At 40.6% G+C, this 17,381-nt stretch overlaps 1 protein-coding gene across 1 annotated transcript in view; it reads right to left on the reverse strand.

The window, feature by feature from the left end:
* Positions 1-200: 200 nt before the first annotated feature.
* LOC140734532 (sodium- and chloride-dependent neutral and basic amino acid transporter B(0+)-like) overlaps positions 201-17,381 on the reverse strand; it is an 89,050-nt gene continuing 71,869 nt past the window's right edge. Inside the window, exons 10-14 of the mRNA XM_073058628.1 lie at positions 16,418-16,536; positions 8,758-8,857; positions 7,828-7,937; positions 7,578-7,748; positions 201-1,797 (exon numbers count right to left, since the gene is read on the reverse strand). Coding sequence (XP_072914729.1) covers positions 1,672-1,797; positions 7,578-7,748; positions 7,828-7,937; positions 8,758-8,857; positions 16,418-16,536 — 626 coding nt within the window. The 3' untranslated portion in view covers positions 201-1,671. The remainder of the gene's footprint in view (positions 1,798-7,577; positions 7,749-7,827; positions 7,938-8,757; positions 8,858-16,417; positions 16,537-17,381) is intronic.

Raw genomic sequence — 17,381 nt, forward strand, 5'->3', positions numbered from 1 at the left:
TCAGTTAGATAATAATAATCTGTGAAGCATCTTTCTTCTTGTTATATTTGTTCCCATTGCTTACTGGCCAAAATCTGTGTCCAATAGTTTGTCAACACTTCCACAGGTTTGAAACAGCCTCCTTTTTATTTTATTTCCTTAAAAAATTTAAACACTGTCAGATGTAAAGTTAACTTGTCCTATCCGAAGGTGTATATATCTGACCCCCCCCCCCCCCGAACTCTTTCATGGTATGGCCCCTTCATCCTGACTGGGATATTCTTGCTGATGTGCTGATCACTCAAAATGACACAGGGGTCCTTTTAAGGGTTAAATTGTCCAACATTATAGTCTAGAGTTTGCTAGTGCCCTGATTCTTAACTATTTTCTTGAGCAACATTCAGACAAAGCAGCAGAGAGAACAGAAAAGGAATCTTAGGCTTTTTACTTATGAAGTTTACTACAAAATTTTATGCAAACATTAGATGACCAAGAGGGAAGAATGTATAAGTAATTAACAAGTATGAACAAAAATTAATTCAGACAACAATAAAGAGGTTAGTTGGGAAAAGGTAAAGTAGAAGATCCAGCAGACAGCACTAAGGCTTGGAGCAAAAAGAAGCACACAAATTGTGGCGGTAGTGCTGCCGGTAATGCAGGGTTCGATCCTGGTGAGAGCTCAGTGGAGTTGACCCATCCTCCCTGTGATGAGGTGCCGCAGCGTCTTTTCACTGGCCATTAGCTTAATGGTCCCTGTAAATAATCCCTAGTTTGTAGGGGTAGTCAGAGAATGGGTATGGGTGAAAGAATAAATTCAGAGGAATTAGCGGGGGATAGGAGTTTTCTGACAGCCAGCATAGATTGGTGAGACAACTAGCCTCCTACAATGTTATGGAGAAATATGAAATATAACACAGATGTTTCTTGTTTAGGACAACTCCCATTGATATCACTGTAGGAATAAATAGCAGAGTACCAGGGAACATTTTAGAAATTAAATGGAAATCTACTCTGAAAATTTAAAACTGAAGGACAACTAGGATACAGGGCAACATTGTTAGCATGAACGGCCTGTTTCCATGTCATTTGGCTCTATAACCACAAGGGGTTCTGTAGATGCTGGAAATCCAGAGCAATAAACACAAAAGCTGGAGGAACTCAGCAGTTGAAGACAACATTTTATGGACAAAAGTAAAAATAAAATGTTTTGAGCTGAGATCTTTAATCAGGATTGGAAAGGAAGGGGGAAGAAACCAGAATAAGGTGGTAGGGAAAGGAGTAAAGACGATAGGTGAGACCAGGTGAGGGGCTGGAGGTAATAGCTGCAAGAGACAAAGGGCTGAAGAAGAAGGAATCATAGGAGAGGACGGTCGACCATCAGATAAAGAGGAGGAGGAGGAAGGGTACCAGAGGGAAGTGATGGTCTGGTAAGGAAAAGTGAATGGGTAAGCGGTCTCATTATGGCAGTAGAGGAGACTGTGAACCGACATGTAAGAATGGGAATGGGAAATGGAATTGAAATGGTTGGCCATTGGGAAATCGACTGAAGCGGTTCCCCAAACTAAGTCGGGTCTTACTGATGTGGAGGAGGCCACACTAGAAGCACCAGATAAAGTAGTCAACTCTGACAGAATCACTGCTGGTGTGGTCCCTCCTGGATGGTGAGGTAGGAGGTGTAGTGGCAGGTGTCTATCACTCCAGGAGCTGCAGACTGTGTGGGACGTTTGCAGAACCAGGCTTGTTCCTGTATCTTTCTCCTCTGTGTTGTTCCAAGTACGGACCCCAGTCAGGAGCCGATGTGCAAGCAGCAGAAATTTTCTGTGAAGGAGATTTAAAGATGATATCATTTTTGTTCAGTTTTTAATTTAATCTTTAACTTTCAACTAAAAGAAAAATAGCTGCAGACCTAATTAGATTGCCATTCATTCAGTGTGACCTGCTGAGCTCAGCCCAAAGCCCTGCATTTAGCAACATGTAACACAAGGAAATATAATCATTGTTTGACTGCCTGACTAACCTCCTTCGCTTTCCACCAATACTGTCTAACCTGCTGACTGCAGCATTTTTCTGTTTTCTCACTGATTGCTCTGTTTGTTCCGACAAGAAAGGTTTGGGAGTGGGTGGTGTGAGTACCTAAGAAGGGGTGAAATCTCACTTGGGGAATTAAATGCGATTTGTCAACAAAAGCGAAGTAAATGTTCCAAGGTGTTATAAAGAGTTACAGAGAGTTGGCAAGTTAATGGAGAGTCACTTTAGAAAACAGATCTCTAAGGGTTTATTTAGTAGGAGAGCTAGAGCCCTACAGGAAAATTATCCAAAGTGTGTAGTTCAACACCAACACTTCAAAGGGTCTCCGCAGAGGAGGTTGTTTCCCACTTAAAACCTGCACTCTATATTGGTCAACAACATTGATTCAAGTTCTGCTGAGCTATTCTTCAAGTTTTCTTCACTATTTATAATAGAATTAGAGTAGATCCCTGTAGGATATTATAGAATGGTGTGTGTGTGTGTGTGTGTGTGTGTGTGTGTGTGTGTGTGTGTGTGTGTGTGTGTGTGTGTGTGTGTGTGTGTGTGTGTGTGTGTGTGTGTGTGTGTGTGTGTGTGTGTGTGTGTGTGTGTGTGTGTGTGTGTGTGTGTGTATGATACAATCACTTGACGCAGAAAGCGATCCTGAAACCTACACATTGAACATCAAATACCCATTTACACTGATCTGGAGTGATCCTGTCAACTTCTATAAATCCCATCACTCACCAGCACCCCAGGGGAAATTTACACTGGCACTCAGTCTGCCTGGGAGGAACCCAGAAGACCCAGAGCAATCCCGTGCAGTCACAGAAGGACTGTGCAAACTCCACACAGACAATGTTAGATGTCTGGAATGAACCTGAGCTCCTGGAGCTCAGAGGTTTCAGGGTCTTCCAGCTGCTCTACAATGCTCTTATTGTGCGTGGGAGTATTTATCGGTTTGTGAACAGGGTTTAACCTCATGTGAGCACATACAAGTTCATGCCAGCCTACTGAGGTGTGTGCAGGTGCACACGTTCATGTTACTTAAGTATGTGCAAGTCTGTATCTTTGTGTTGGTGTTTAATTATATACATGCACTCACATATGAGTGGTACATTAAGGTCATAGGACATTCAGCCCATTGAGTTTCCTCTGCCATTCCATCATGACTTATTTATTATCCCTCTCAATCACATTGTCCCGTCTTCTTCCTGTAACATTTGACACCTGACTAATCAAGAAACTACCAAACTCTGCTTTAAATATACCCGATGACTTGGACTCCACAGCCATCTATGACAATTAATTCCATGGATTCACTACCATCTGGCTAAAGAAATTCCTCATCACTGTTCTAAATGGACATCCTTTTATTCTGGACGTAGACTCATATATTCCTATTCCTGCACTATAAAAAAACATCCTCTCCACATCCACTCTGTCTAGCCCTTTCAATATTCAACAGGTTTCAATGAGATTCCCCTGTCATTCTTCTAAACGCCAGTGAGTACAAGCCCAGAGCCATCAAATGTTCCTCATATGTTAGCTCTTTCATTTCTGGAATCATTCTCATCAGCTTCCTCTGGACCCTCTACAACACCAGAAGGGGCATTAGATAAGGGTCTCAAAACTGCTCACAATATTTCAAGTGCAGTCTGACCAATGACTTATAAAGCCTCAGCATCACATCCTTGCTCTTATCGATGAATGCTAACATTGTGTTTACCTTCCCTACATTGACTCAACGTGCATGTCAACCTTCAGGGAATCCTGCACAAGGACTCTCAAGTCCCTTTGCACTTCTGATTTTTGAATTGCTTCCCCATTTAGAAAATTATGCCTTTGTTTCTTCTATCAATGTGCATGACCATACACTTCCCTACACTATATTCCATCTGCCACTTCTTTGCCCTTTCTCCTAATCTGTATAAATCATTCTGCAGACTTGTTGCTTCTTCAACACTATTTTTCCCTCCAACTATCCTTGTATCATTTGCAAACTTGACAACAAAGCCATCGGTTTCACCATTCAACTCATTGACATATAAAGTGCAAAGAAGTAGTCACAACACCGACCCCTGTGGAACTCCATTAGTCACTGGCAGCCAACCAGAAGTGATCCCCTTTATTCCCATTCTTTGCCTCCTGCCAGTTAGATGATCTTCTAACCATGCTAGTATCTTTCCTGCATGCTATGGGCTCTTATCTTGTCAAGCAGCCCCAAGTGTACCTTTTTGTCACAGGCCATCTGAAAATTGAAGCAAATAACATCCACTGACTCTCCTTTCTCCACCCTGCATGTTTTTTCCTCGAAGAATTCCAAAATATTTGTCAGTCAAGATTTCCCTTTAATGAAACCATGCTGACTTTGACCTAATTTATCATCTGCCTCTAAGTACCGTGAAGCATTGTCCTTAATATTATTCTTAGTTTTATTCTATAAATATATGAAAACAAACTTCTGGTATATAAAACTTTCTCTTTTATATTATTAGCTAGCTTAACTTCATATTTCATCTTTTCTGTCCTTATGATTTTTTAAATTGCCTACTGTTGGCTTTTAGAAGCTTCCCACAGATTTTTACTATATTATGTGCCCTCCATTTTGCTTTTATGGTTGACTTCTCTTGTCAGCCACAGTCACCTCATCTTCCCTTTAAAATACTTCTTCATCTTTGGAATGTATATATCCTCGGCCTTCCGAATTGCTCTTGGAAAATCTAGCCAGTGCTGTTCTGCCATCATCTCAGTTAGTCCTCTTTCCAATCAACTTTAGCCAGCTCCTCTCTCATGCCTCTGTCTGTAATTCCATTTACTCCACTGTAATACTGATACATCTGTCAGTAGCTTCTCCCTCTCAAACTGCAGGGTGAATCCTATTATATTATGATCGCCTTCCTAGGGGTTCCTTTACCTTAAGCTCCCTAATCAAATCTGGTTCATTGCACAACACCCAATCCAGAATTGCCTTTCTCCTAGTGGGTTCAACTACAATCTGCTCTAAATAGCCATCTCATAGGCAATTTACAAATTTCCTGTCTTCGGATCTAGCACCAACCTGATTTTCTCAACTTATTGAAAATAAGTACCTACTTATTGAAATCACCCATTACTATCACAATATTGCCCTTCTGCATGCCTTTTCTGTCTCCTGTTGTAATTTGTATCCCACATCCTGGCTAATATTCAAAAGCCTGTATGTAATTCTCTTCAGGGTCTTTGCAGTTTCTTAACTCTACCCACATGGATTCAACATCTTCTGATCTAACGTTACCTCGTTCTAAGGATTTCAATTCATTTTTTTTAACCTACAGTGCCATCTCATCCCCTCTGCCTACCTGCCTGCCCTTTGATACAATGTGTATCCTTGGATATTAAGCTCCCAATTATGATCTTCTTTCAGCCAACATTCAGTGATGTCCATAATGTCATACCTGCCAATCTCTAACTGTGCTACAAGGTCATCTACCTTATTCCATAAACTGTGTGCATTCAAATGTAACAAGTTCTATCCTGTATTCATCAGCCACTTTGATTTGTGTCCCTCATGTTACACTTCAGCTCATCCTATTGGCTGCAATTTTGCCCAATCATCCTCTTATCCTTCTTCACAGTCTACTACACACTGCAACTCCTTGTATACCAGCTGCCCCATCCTCACCCCTATCACTCCATTTCCCATCCCCCTGCTGAATTAGCTTAAGCACTTGCAGCAGCTCTAGCAAACCTGCCCACTGGGATATTGGCCCTCCTCAGGTTCAAATGTAGCCTTCCCTTTTCTAACAGGTCATACCTTCCCCAATGAGCCAGAAATCTGAAACACTGCCACCTGCACCAATTCTGCAGCACACCCTTGTAACCTTGGTTAATTAAACCCTAAGATGTAATGTTAGAAAGCTTCACCTGTGGAGGGATGAAAACAAGATGAAAAAGAGAACTTGGAAAATAAAGCAATGCAAAACTGAAGCGTGGCTGACTTGGGCACAGGAGAACGAGAGAAACGCAGCAAACTATTAGAAACTAAAGATATAAATTGCTGAAAGTGGAATTAGTAGTTAGTATCTCTACCCTGTATCGGCAGAGACAAGGGTCCAAGATCTATACCATGTAACCAGGAATTAGTTCTGTTAAATCATAACAAGGGATTTGATGAGTTAAAGTTTTTACCGTTCCGAGTGTATGACTTTTGTGTGAAATATGTTCAGTAGTGTTGTAGCTGCGAAATGTTTGGACATGACAATGTGATACTGAGTTATTTTGAAATAGAAAATAGAATGTATATAAAAGCTTGTGGATTGTAATCCTGTTGTATGTAGGTCAGGTTTTTTTTGTATAAGTGTGTGAATCGACTTTTCGTGGATGACTGACTATTTCATCCAACGAACCAAGAAACAAAATGGTGAGCCACCCAAGATCGAACAACCAGCACAGGAACAAAATGTTTCAAGATGTAGAGGATTTTAATACGATTGAATATATCAGTTTAATTTCATTCAAATGATCTGAGCTTGATTTTCAGAAAGAGCTGATTATTTTTGTAAAGACTTTGATAAGTTATTGAACGAGATTTACTTTGTTTAAAAGTTGTGATGTTGGAGAATTGTGAAAGGAGTTAAGCTGTGGTTGAAATTGAACTTGTAGGCATACTGACAGAAACTGAAGTTAAACATAATATTTAAGAATAGGAATTCAATTAGCTTTCTAACTAACTAAGGATAAATAAAAGGAAAGGTTAGTTTGTAAACCTTTCAATAGGGAATAATACTAGATCTAATTAGAGAAATTGGAGTAACTAAGGTTATTCTAATGAATATCACTGATTCTAACTAAACAGGAATTTGTTTTTTGTTTGATATATGAGATTTGGAACTTAAACAGAATGTTGGAATCTTGAATTGTTCTAACTCATGTAAATATTTTATATATATTGTTTTTTATAAACAAAACTTACCTCCGGAAGTGTGTGTTTTCTATTCACTGCCTCCTTCCAATACCTAGAGCTTTTGGTAGCCCCTAGCACCTAAAGTAGTACTATGTCATTTGATTTTCTCATAAAGGGTGTGATGACCAGTCACACGAGGTAAAACACAGGTGTTACACATTCATCTGCCAAATCATCCTATTCTCACCCACACTGGTGCGTGGTACAGGAAGCAGTCCAGAGATTACTACCCTAGACGTTGTGTTTTTCAGCTTTCTGCCTAGCTTCCTATTTTTTTCTTATCAGGACCTCCTACTATGTTCTTGATACCAATATGTACCATGACTTCTGGCTGTTCACTCACCCCAGTCTGCAAAATCCCAGACTCTGGTACCTGGGAGGCAAAATACCATCTGAGTTTCTTTTTCCCATCCAGAGAATCTCCTCTAACACTGGGATCTGCTATCAGTACTGCACTCCTCTTCTACCCCCTTCCCTTATGAACTACAGGAGCAGACTCAATGCCAGAGACCCAGTTGGTGCAACTTCCCGCTGGTAGGTCATTCCCCCCCATGTATGTGTATGTCTTTGTGAAGATGCCTGATGAACAGAGAAAATCATGAGTCCTGCCCCTTCCTCTATCAAAGACATCAAGGTGTTTTCTTACCTTCCACAAAGTACTGCCTTCTGTTTGGGCAATCCTCTTGATGGCAATGATGGGGATCCACATAATACAGAAGATTATCATGCACCAGCCGAGTGTCACTGCCCAGGCAGGATACTCAACTGCACCATATTTTGGTGGGGTAAATGTTGCCAGAGACCAGAATACGATTGCCTGTACAAAAACAGATTAGAAATAGGAGACAGAGCAACCATAACCTGATTATTCTCTGTTGCAGTCATATAAGACTTACCATCATCATGCATGGCGAGACTAAAGACCAGGATATTCTCCACCACAGCCAGAAAAGTCCATGCTTCTCCCCAATCATCATCTCAATGTCTTTGATGAATCTGTTTACCCCTGTGGACAACAGAAAAGCCCAGACACTCAGTCGCTTATTTTGTCTGTTATCAGGTTCATCTTAAACTACCCGTACATAGCACTGACAATTTGAGCAAATCACACTCTGACTCCAATGTGACTTTCAGGAAAGAATTTGCTAAAAGATTAAGAGCTGCAGATATTATAAATCTGAAGTATAAAAAGTAATACTGGGAAGGCTCAGCAGGTCAAACTGTACTTGTGAATGGCAGAATAGTGTTCATATTCAGCTCAAAGACCCTTCATGAGAATTGCTTTAAAGGCTCCTAAAGACCAGGAACTCTATTAGGATAAGCTTACATATCAGATCATTTTGAGATGTATATTTTTCATATTAAGCCAGGTAGACTATGGAAGTGTTTCAATCATTCTGAGCTGAAGAATTGACCCCAGAAACATCTTGGAAAGACAAGCAGAAGTAACCTTGTTTTTCTATCAATCTCTAGCTGAGAGAAATCAAATCAAGTTGTAAGCCACAGTTCATATTGGGGTCAGGTTCTGCAGCGAGTGGTAGAGACAGCTGAACAACCACTGAACTCAGTAACCAAACAAAATGAAGGGGATTTCAAAGGTGAAGAACTTAGGTTGCTCCATGGAATCAAAATGGTAGACTGTACTTACCATATATGCTGTTAACACTGATAAAATTCTGAATATCAGTGTACAGCCAACCTTTTTGATGCCACAGGGCACTCTCCATTCTTCACTCATGAAATCCCCTTAATATTCAAATGAAGGAAATCTCATGGGTGAAGACTGTATATTGCCCTGAGGAATGGAAAGGGTAGATGCTTCTTACCGTATATCCAGCTTAAACTGATAAGTTCCAGACTGGCAACGAGAAGAACTCCCCATCCAGCACAAAAATGATCAATTAAGTTCATCCAGTAAATTCCAGCCTGAAACAAAATGAAATATTTGAGAGGTTGCTGCATTTACACCTGAGATAATGAACCGCAAATTTTATCCATCATTAAACAGATAAACATGAACTGGACTGCCTTAAATTATAAAATAAACTATAGAATAGGATGAGTGTAAAATAATGGCTGATCGTTGGTGTAGATTCAATGGGCCAAAGGGTTTGTTTTGCAGATTGAATGATTTTATGACTCTATTGTGTAGCTAGGTTTCTAGTCTGCCATAACTACAGTAAAACTCCCTCATTGTGTACAAAACCTGATAGTTTTGTATCTTCTTACTTGAGTGCCATTTTTTATGTTCCCTTTAAACTTCCCCATCCTGGGGAAAATCTATCACTTTCCACCTTATCTATGCCTCTCATAATTTTTAAACATTTCTGTAAGGTAGCTCCTCATTATCCCATGCTACAGGAAATAAAGGCCTAACCCGGCCAGCCTCTCCCTATAACTCATACTTTTTATCCTGGCAATTTCCCAGGACTACTGAAACTGTTGTTGAACAACTGTATACAATGATTCTTTATTATACTATGATATAGGTTCTGAAGAAATGGGACTGAAAGTTTGGAGACACAAGAGCGCAGATGCTGGAAACCTGGAGCAACACACAAAGGTTCCTCAGGAAGTCGGCCGGTCAGGCAGCACCTATGGAGAGGAATGGACAGCTGCCACCCCTCAAGAGGCCCATCACCTGGACTGGAATGCAAGAAGGGCAATAGCCACTATTAAAGGGTGGAAGAGGGGGGAAGAGCACAAACTGGTGCGTGATACATGGATCTGAGTGAGGTAGAGGTGACAGGCAGTTGAGGGACGAGTGGAATGGGAACATTGTCAAAACTGGGAGGTGCTAGGTGGAAGCAACAAAGGGCAGAAGATGTTGGAACCTGGTAGGAGAGGGTAGTGGAGCATGGAGCAAAGGGAGGGAGACACGGAGGAGAACCACTTGGGGGTTGGGGCATTTGGAGAGAGTGGAAGAGGGGAAGGAGGGAGGGTAAAGCTGAGAGAGAAAATTTAGCTGAAATCTTAATCACTTACTTAAGTGTGCATATAGACTTGATACCGTTGGTAAAGAAATATGGAAGAAATGTGCTATTGATACTAAGTTTAGTGAGGACTAGCTTATAAGCTATGTTGAAGCGATATGTCCGAAGATCAGAAAAATGTGGTTGGGAACTAAAAAGACAGCTTGGACACTAGCAAACTGTAATGGAGGTGTGAAGGCACGAGCGTGTTGAGTTGCAAGTCCACATCAATACATTGAAATGTGAATTTAGAAAAAAATTAGAAAAAATGCATAACTTGCTAAAAGATAATAAAACAGCAGAAAAACAGATCACTGCATTAACGACAAAGTTTGTCCGTAGTCAAGAGCTCTGTTCAGAGTTGCAAAGTGAAATGAGATGAATCTGTGTGGCATCGGGAAGACCTTTGGTGAGTGGTGTTAATGGTGATGTCAAGCATGTTGAAAGGCAGCCAATGCTGACTAGTCTCCAGAAACAGCGCCACCTTGGGAACTCCAAGGAACTTCAGTGATGATGACAGTCATGAGGTAATTGGTCTGGCAGCCATGGCAAGACTTGCCCCAGTAAAAACTGAGCAAAAACATGCAAGACTGATGGCAGAGGGTATGAAATGAAAAGGGAGATTTGTCATCAACCACCATATCCGGAAAACATTGATAAATGGTTCAGATGAGTTCCCATATCCTAAAATGGGAAGCTTAAGGACTTAGGCTGAACTTTAACAAATTAAGAATATATACAAATTGCATCTATGTAATGACATTCAAATGTTAGCTACCATGCTAACAACTCAGCAAATAAACCAATTAACACAGTGAGATGAAGATAGTATAGAAGAAGATAAACAGGATTTACCAGCTGATTAGGAGCAATTAAGGCATGATTGGGAGGACAAGCCCCAAAGCAGATTGATTGGAAGAAAGTGGTTGATAGCAAACACAAGCCTTCAGAGGATGTCTCTGAATATGAAGACCACTATAAGACAGTTTGGCTCAGTCACTCGGGAGTCCCAGGAATAAACGAAGATAATATCGAAGATACTATATATGGCCCTCTCAAGTTGACTTTCATGGATGGTTTGAAATCAGATGTTACCAAAATTGTGAAGCTAACAAAAGCAAATGGGAGTGAAAGTACTGTTCCCTCCAGTGAACTGGTGCAAGATGCCAAACAAGTGGAATGGGATATTGACATCCAAATAAGGTTGGGTCAACGGTCTCCACCTGCTAGCCAACAGAACAAGCAGAACTGGATATGCAGATTATGTGGTAGAAGAGGACATTGGGCTAGATGTTGTTGGCATAAGAAATCAGTTTCACCACAAGGTCAACAACATGTTTGACAGCAAGCTCTAACTCCACTCACAAGGGAAAGACAACGTTGATTGAATGGCACAACTTCAGGCGACTGTTGAAGATGAAATGGAGATGTGGTCAAAGTTGCTAAAGTGTTTAGGCCCAGTCTTGTAGCCTTCATCTGCAGTGGTAGAGGAAACATCTGATAGTATATATATATATATATATATATATATAATATATATATATATACTGTTGTCAGTGGACATGGAAGACTATTGTTAATCATACCTGTGCAAGGACAGTAACATGCAAAGATGAGGCAAATTATTGTAAAAAATTGCCTTTGTTGAACACTGATCCAGTTCTGTACACTGATGGCTTCTCAACCAATTTTGAATTTGAATGGCTGATTGGGCCATTGTTGCAGAAAATAAAGTGATAGACTCAGATGGCTCCTGATGACTCTGCACTACAGATAGAGCTGAAAGCTTTAAATGAAGCCTGTAAGCTCGCAGAAGGAAAACCACTTAATATCTACACGGATTCTCAATAAGTGTATGGGACATTGGAAAAAAAGTTGAATTTCCCCATGGGGATGAATAAAGTATCTATCTATCTATCTATCTATACATCTGGAGTCATTCACAACTTTGGAAATTTATGCAAATAAAAAGAATTTCTGACAGCTGTGGGAATGCCAATCAAAAATGGCGAACTAGTACAAGAACTTATGAAGTCATGCAACTACCATCAGAAGTTGTAGTACTAAAATACAAAGGTCACTCTAAACTTACCACAATGGAAAGTCATAGAAATGCATTTGCAGACAAAACTGTAAAAAGGGCAGTAAAAGAAGGAATAAATAACATGGAAGAAATGGAGGAAAACCTAATAACTGCAACCAAGTTAAACACTACGTCACAGATGAACGTACAAAATAGTCAAGAAGTGCAAGTTCAGTGCTCAAATGAAGAAAAGTGATACTGGATGGAAAATGGAGGGGTATTAAACAATAATCGAGTGTGGAGTTATGGCTCCCTTTATTTTCACTCTTTGCCTCCTGCCAATCAATCACTACTTTATCCAAGCTAGAATCTTTCCTGTAATATCCTGGGCTCATACCTTGTTATCAGCCTCATGTGAGGCAACTTGTCAAAGAAAATCCAAGTAAACATCAGCTGATTCTGCTTTGTCTATCCTGCTTGTTATTACTTTAAAGAATTCCAACAGATTTGTCAGGCAAAATTTTCCCTTGAGGACACCATACTGACCATGGTATATTTCATTATGTGCCTCCAAGTACCCTGAGACCTCATCCTTTATGAATCACTACAAACACTAAATGCTGGAATGGTTCCTGAAGACTGAAAAATTGCAAATGTCACTCCACTCTTCAAGAAGGGAGAGAGGCAGAAGAAAGGAAACCGTAGGCCAGTTAGTCTGACCTCACTGGTTGGGAAGAAATTGGAGTAGAATATTAAAGATGAGGCCTCAGGGTACTTGGAGGCACATGACAACAATAGGCCATAGTCAGCATGGTTTCCTCAAGGGAAAGTCTTTCCTGACAAGTTGGTGTTGGGACAGATTCTTTTTTTATTATATGTCAATGATTTTGACGATGGAATTGATGGCTTTGTTGCAAAGCTTGCAGACGCTATGAAGATAGGTGGAGTGGCAGGTAGTTTTGCGGAAGTAGAATGGCTAAACAAGAAATTAGACAGATTACGAGAAGGCGCAAAGAAATGGCAGAAGGAATAGAGTGTCGGAAAGTATATGGCCATGCACTTTGGTAGAAGACATGAAAGGGTTGACTTTTTTCAAAATGGAGAGAAAACACAAAAAAGCTGAGATGCAGAAGGCCTTGGGAATCCTTGTGCAGGATTCCTTAAAGTTTAATTTGCAGGCTGAGTCTGTGGTAAGGAAGGCAAATGCAATGTTAGTATTCCTTTCACGAGGACTAGTATATAAAAACAAGAACGTAATGTTGAGACTTTATAAAGCACTGGTGAGGCCTCACTTTGAGTATTGTGAGGAGTTTTTAGCCCCTTATCTTAGAAATGATATGTTGAAACTGGACAGGGTTCAAAGGAGGTTCATAAAATATGATTCCAGGATTGAATGACTTGTCATGTAAAGAACGTTTGATGGTTCTGGGCCTGTATTTGCTGGAATTTAGAAGAATGAGGGGTGACCTCATTGAATCTTTTTGAATGGTGAAAGGCCTTGATAGAATGAATGTACAGAAGGTGTTTCCTATGATGGGAAAATCTAAGACTAGAAGACACAGAGTCAGAATGGAAGGACATTCTTTTAGAACATAATGAGGAGGAATTTCTTTAGTGGTGTATCTGTGGAATTCTTTGCCACAGGCAGCTGTGGAGGCCAAATATTTATGAATATAAATATGAATCTGAATATTTAAGGCAGAGGGTGATAGATTCTTGATTGGTCAGGGCATGAAGGGATACAGGGAAAAGGGAGGAGATTGGAGCTGAGAGGAAAATTGGATCAGCCATGATGAAATGGCAGAGCAGACTTGATGCTCCTATATCTTTTAGTCTTAATAATCGAATCAACATCTTCTCAACCACTGAAGTCACACTAACTGCTAATACAGGAGTTTCCTTTCTCCTGCCTCTCCCTTCTTGAAGAGTGGAGTGACATTTGTAATTTTCCTGTCTTCTGGAACCATTCCAGAATCTAGTGATTCTTGAAAGATCATTACTAATGTCTCCAAAACCTCTACAGTCACCTCTTTCAGATCCCTGGGGTTTACACCTTCTGGTCCAGGTGATTTGTCTCCAAACCTTTCAGTTTCCCAAGAACCTTCTCTAACTTCACACACTTGATGACCTCTGACACCAGGAACTTCCACCAAACTGCTAGTGTCTTCCACAATGAAGACTGATGCAAAATACTTATTCAGTTGGTCTGACATTTCCTTGTCCCCCATTACTTGCTCTCCAGCATTATTTTCCAATGGCTTCAACATGAGCTGCTCTAAAAAGCCATCTCGCAGACCCTTTAGAAATTCCCCCTTCTGGAATTCCCTCTTCTGATTTTCCTAATCTACCTGCATATTGAATGAAATCCCTCATGACTATTCACACGACTACCATAGACTGTTAGCCCTAGCAAGCTGCTTCCTTACCTGGCACAGCAGATACACTGGAGTGCAAAAGATGGTCAACAGATTCTCCCAATGTTGGTGGAATCCAAAGTTCAGGATGCAAGCTTGACAAACATTTGTGAGATGTATGATATGCCAGTAAACAAACATTGGATTGATGGAGAAGCTACCTCAACTAAGTACTTCTGCCCCACCTGGTTCAGTTTTACATCTACATTACTTTACTAAAGTGCCAACAATATTCAGATGTGTTTGTAATAGTGGGCAAATTTTCAAGATGGCTGGAAGCTGTCCTGTAAGAAAGGCCACTGCCACACACAGGCAAAACTCTGATGAAGGTCTATATTCCCAGATGGAGATTGTCATGTCAAATTCACTTTGACCAAGGGACACATTTCACTAGAAATGTTTGTCAAGAATTATGCTGGTTGATGAACATTGTATGGTCTTTTCATTGCCCACATCATCCAGAGTCATCAGGACAAGTTGAAAGAATGAAAGGCATTATCAAACAACGACTGTCTAAGTATCATAAGGAAGGTGTACTATGGCCTGCTGTTCTCTATTTGGCAACCCCAAACAAGAAAACAAAATTGAGCCCATTTGAAGTGGTGATGGGGTGACTGATATCATTACCAGGATCTGAGAGAGGCTGATATACATGTTCTGTCAGATAGTTTAGTTCATTATTGTACAAAACTAACACAAGCTGCTCAGTTTGCTTCTCAATAGGTTTCAGTCCATCAAAAAGAGGATGCACATTGATTCCTGGCAAGTGGATCCTGGTGAAGAAACCGCATAAGGAACCCCTTGGAGCTCATGGGAAGGTCCATACCAAGTACTGTTAATTATCAATTCAGGGTGAAGCTAAAAGTAAGTGGATTCACAGCAGCCACTGCCGGTGAGCTAAAGTGAACCAAATTAAGGCAAGTACCGTGGGAAGACTTCAAGTATGAATATAATTATTGGACATTTTTATTAGACATTATTATCATAATCTACAAATTTTGTACTTGCTTAAAAGTGGTTACTCAGAATTTTCAGATGTAATTCTGCCAGGGTCCCTTGTAGAATCAAAAGGGGAGACTGTTGGAAAACACTGCTGCTTTCAAATGATACTTTATACAAGATTGGTACTTTTTAAACAAAGTCATGTATTTTACACACTGGCAAAAAGTGGTATAGTAACTAAGCTCAAACACGAGGAAATCTGCAGATGCTGGAAATTCAAACAACACACACAAAATGCTGGTGGAACACAGCACGCCAGGCAGCATCTATAAGGAGAAGCACCGGCGACGTTTCGGGCCGAGACCCTTCGTCAGTAACTAAGCTAATGGCTTATCTCATTCCCCATTTTTCATAGCTACGTATTCCCCATTTTTCAATGCACTGTACTGGACTTCCTGCTTTGGCATTCTAATGTAAAGTATTTCCAAATCAGAATGGGATGTAATTTAGAGAAAAATGTGAACTAGGATAAAACAACTGTCCATTCTTTATTTTTTAATCATTTGAAATACATGACACATTTATTTATTGAGTGGAGTAGTCCCTTCTGGCCCTTTGAGCCAAGCTGCCCCAGCAAACCCTAACTTAATCACGGTACAATTTGCAATGACCTATTAACCTTCCCAGGGAAAACACATACATTCCACGGGGTGGACGTATAGATGCCTAACAGATGGTACTGGAATTGAACTCTGAACTCTGATGCCCCGAGCTGTAATAATGTCACAGTACCGGCTACACTACCGTGGCGTCCAAACAGTGAAATGCATTGTTTTGCTTCAATGACTAACACAGTCCAAATCTGTGTTGGATGCAACCTGCAAGTGTCTGGTGCAACATAGCATGTCCACAACTTACTAACCCTTATCAATCCTTACACTTTTTTCCAATGTGTGAGGAGACCTATGTGGTCATAGGGTTAACACAACAACTTCTCATGAACAGTGGTAGGAATAGAACCCCGATCTTACAGCTGGCACTGTAATGCATTAAGCTAATCACTACAATACTGTGTCACCCTATATGAATTGATAGGTTTAACTATAGCACATGAAAACACTAAAGTGCACCATACCTGTGTTACGCAAGTCAGGCTGAGGAAATAAAATGACAGGCAAACAGTAGCTGTGAGAAGTAGACGCCTTGGTCGCAGAAGCTGAGGGAACTGGTCCAGGAGAGTTGTTACTACTGCTTCTAATAAAATAAGTGTTAAACAAGATGAGTATTTAATTAATAACATATAGAATTCCTCAGAGAAATACAGCACTGGGTGATCTAACTCCCTGCAGAGCAGAAGAGATGTGGGCAGTTCCTTCCATCCAAATTCTTCTTTGAAACATTGCAGAGACTTGCAACATTTTGCAAGCTAATAATTGAAGCATGCACTCATGGTAGAAGCATGGCATGTCTCTAATGAAGCTGGTTGATCATGTTGATGCTTCTTTTCTCACTCTTTTCCCTGAGTAACCATTGGCAATAAGCTCCCTGACAGGTTAATGCTGTTGGAAAGGGGAGGTGAACAAAACAAGAGTCTGTTCAGTCCCAGACACCAGGGTCAATGACGTAGCGAGATCTTCTCTCCTTGAGGGCTTTAACAGGAAGGTGGAGAGAGGAATAAGGGCAGGGGATACAGTTGCCTTTGCATCCAGTGGAAGATTCCAGCAGGGAGGTATGTTACAATGAGTAACCTCACTGCAGGAGGTGGGAGACAAAGCCTGCCTTCAGTTTGGTGGATTGGAGCCATTAAAAGGCTGGCTGGATGGTGTTCCTGCACAGAAGACATTGAAGGTGTGAAGATGCTTCATTAGCCTTGGAGTGGACTGGTACAGAATGGACAACATTTGTGACATTTTAAATTTCTTGAGTCACTGAACAAAAGAAATCCATCAGACCAAATTTATGACCAATTCTAGAATTAATGCATTGCTTCTGGCCATTCAGTATTCTCTACAGCATGGATTTCCTGTATTGGAAGTCACATTCCACCCTTCCTTTGCCTTCAGACTGGGAACACAGCTAAAATATAGCTTCAGAATGAG

The sequence above is a fragment of the Hemitrygon akajei genome, chromosome 10 (genome assembly GCF_048418815.1).
Source record: "Hemitrygon akajei chromosome 10, sHemAka1.3, whole genome shotgun sequence".
In the NCBI taxonomy this organism is placed as follows: domain Eukaryota; kingdom Metazoa; phylum Chordata; class Chondrichthyes; order Myliobatiformes; family Dasyatidae; genus Hemitrygon; species Hemitrygon akajei.